At 49.9% G+C, this 851-nt stretch overlaps 1 protein-coding gene across 1 annotated transcript in view; it reads right to left on the bottom strand.

The window, feature by feature from the left end:
• The window catches only part of LOC108803012 (mediator of RNA polymerase II transcription subunit 12-like), a gene marked incomplete at its 3' end in the record, with an annotated part of 40,036 nt that overhangs the window by 15,729 nt on the left and 23,456 nt on the right, over nucleotides 1–851 (bottom strand). The window contains exon 20 of the mRNA XM_018574864.1: nucleotides 63–194. Coding sequence (XP_018430366.1) covers nucleotides 63–194 — 132 coding nt within the window. The remainder of the gene's footprint in view (nucleotides 1–62; nucleotides 195–851) is intronic.

Here is an 851-nt window from a genome sequence, read left to right as displayed (position 1 = left end):
CTATAGGTGTGTCAGCTCCTCCTCCTCCAAGGACAGTGATGGGCTGGGTTGCCGTCACTCACCTGAACAGTTCTCCGTATTTGCTCTTCAGGTGGCTGCAGTACATGTACAAGTCATAGAGATAAGCCAGAATACAGCGCTCGGCAGAGGAGCCGTCTGACCGATTCATGCCGTGCTTCACCACGCCGCATAACCTGGAAGACAAGACACGACCCGGCAATCAGCTTCTGTCATGTGACAATGTGTCTGACGGAGCTACATGTACACGCGACCTGCTTCTGTCATGTGACAACGTATGGGCGGAGCAGACTCCATGTACATCCGCTTCCGGGTGAATGGAGGCACAAAGTATATGTTCCGGGTTGAATGTAATGTCAGATAAACACCTCAATATGGCCACTGGGTGGAGCTTCGGAGCACCTAGTACTTTTTCTGCTCCTCGGCTCCATCTAGTGGCCATTATACAGTATTTACCCGATATTACATTCGACCTGGAAATAAAATATTTGGTTTAGCCGCCATTCGCCACAGCCTACGACCACGTTCAATCGAGCAATATAGTATATCACAGCAGTATATATGCAGGAGACGCCCGGTATGTTGAATTATGGGAGACGCTCATGCTATAGGAGTATACACAAGTTATATTACCCATCATGCCTAGCAGTAATAACCAGGGGGACAGCCAAACACTGGCCCTCTAGCTGTAGTGATACTACAAACCCCATCATGCAACTGTCTCTGGTAGTCACGCCTGTGGCTGTCAGAGTCTTGCAATGCCTCATGGGAGTTGTAGTTTCACCCCAGCTGGGGGGCCGGAGTTTGGTTACCCTGATATAGGGGTACAGGTC

Source organism: Nanorana parkeri, unplaced genomic scaffold (assembly GCF_000935625.1).
Source record: "Nanorana parkeri isolate BGI_ZX_2015 unplaced genomic scaffold, ASM93562v1 scaffold3297, whole genome shotgun sequence".
Classification (NCBI taxonomy): Eukaryota; Metazoa; Chordata; class Amphibia; order Anura; family Dicroglossidae; genus Nanorana; species Nanorana parkeri.
Note: the sequence above shows the minus strand (reverse complement) of the source record. Positions and strands in the feature narration are given on the sequence as shown.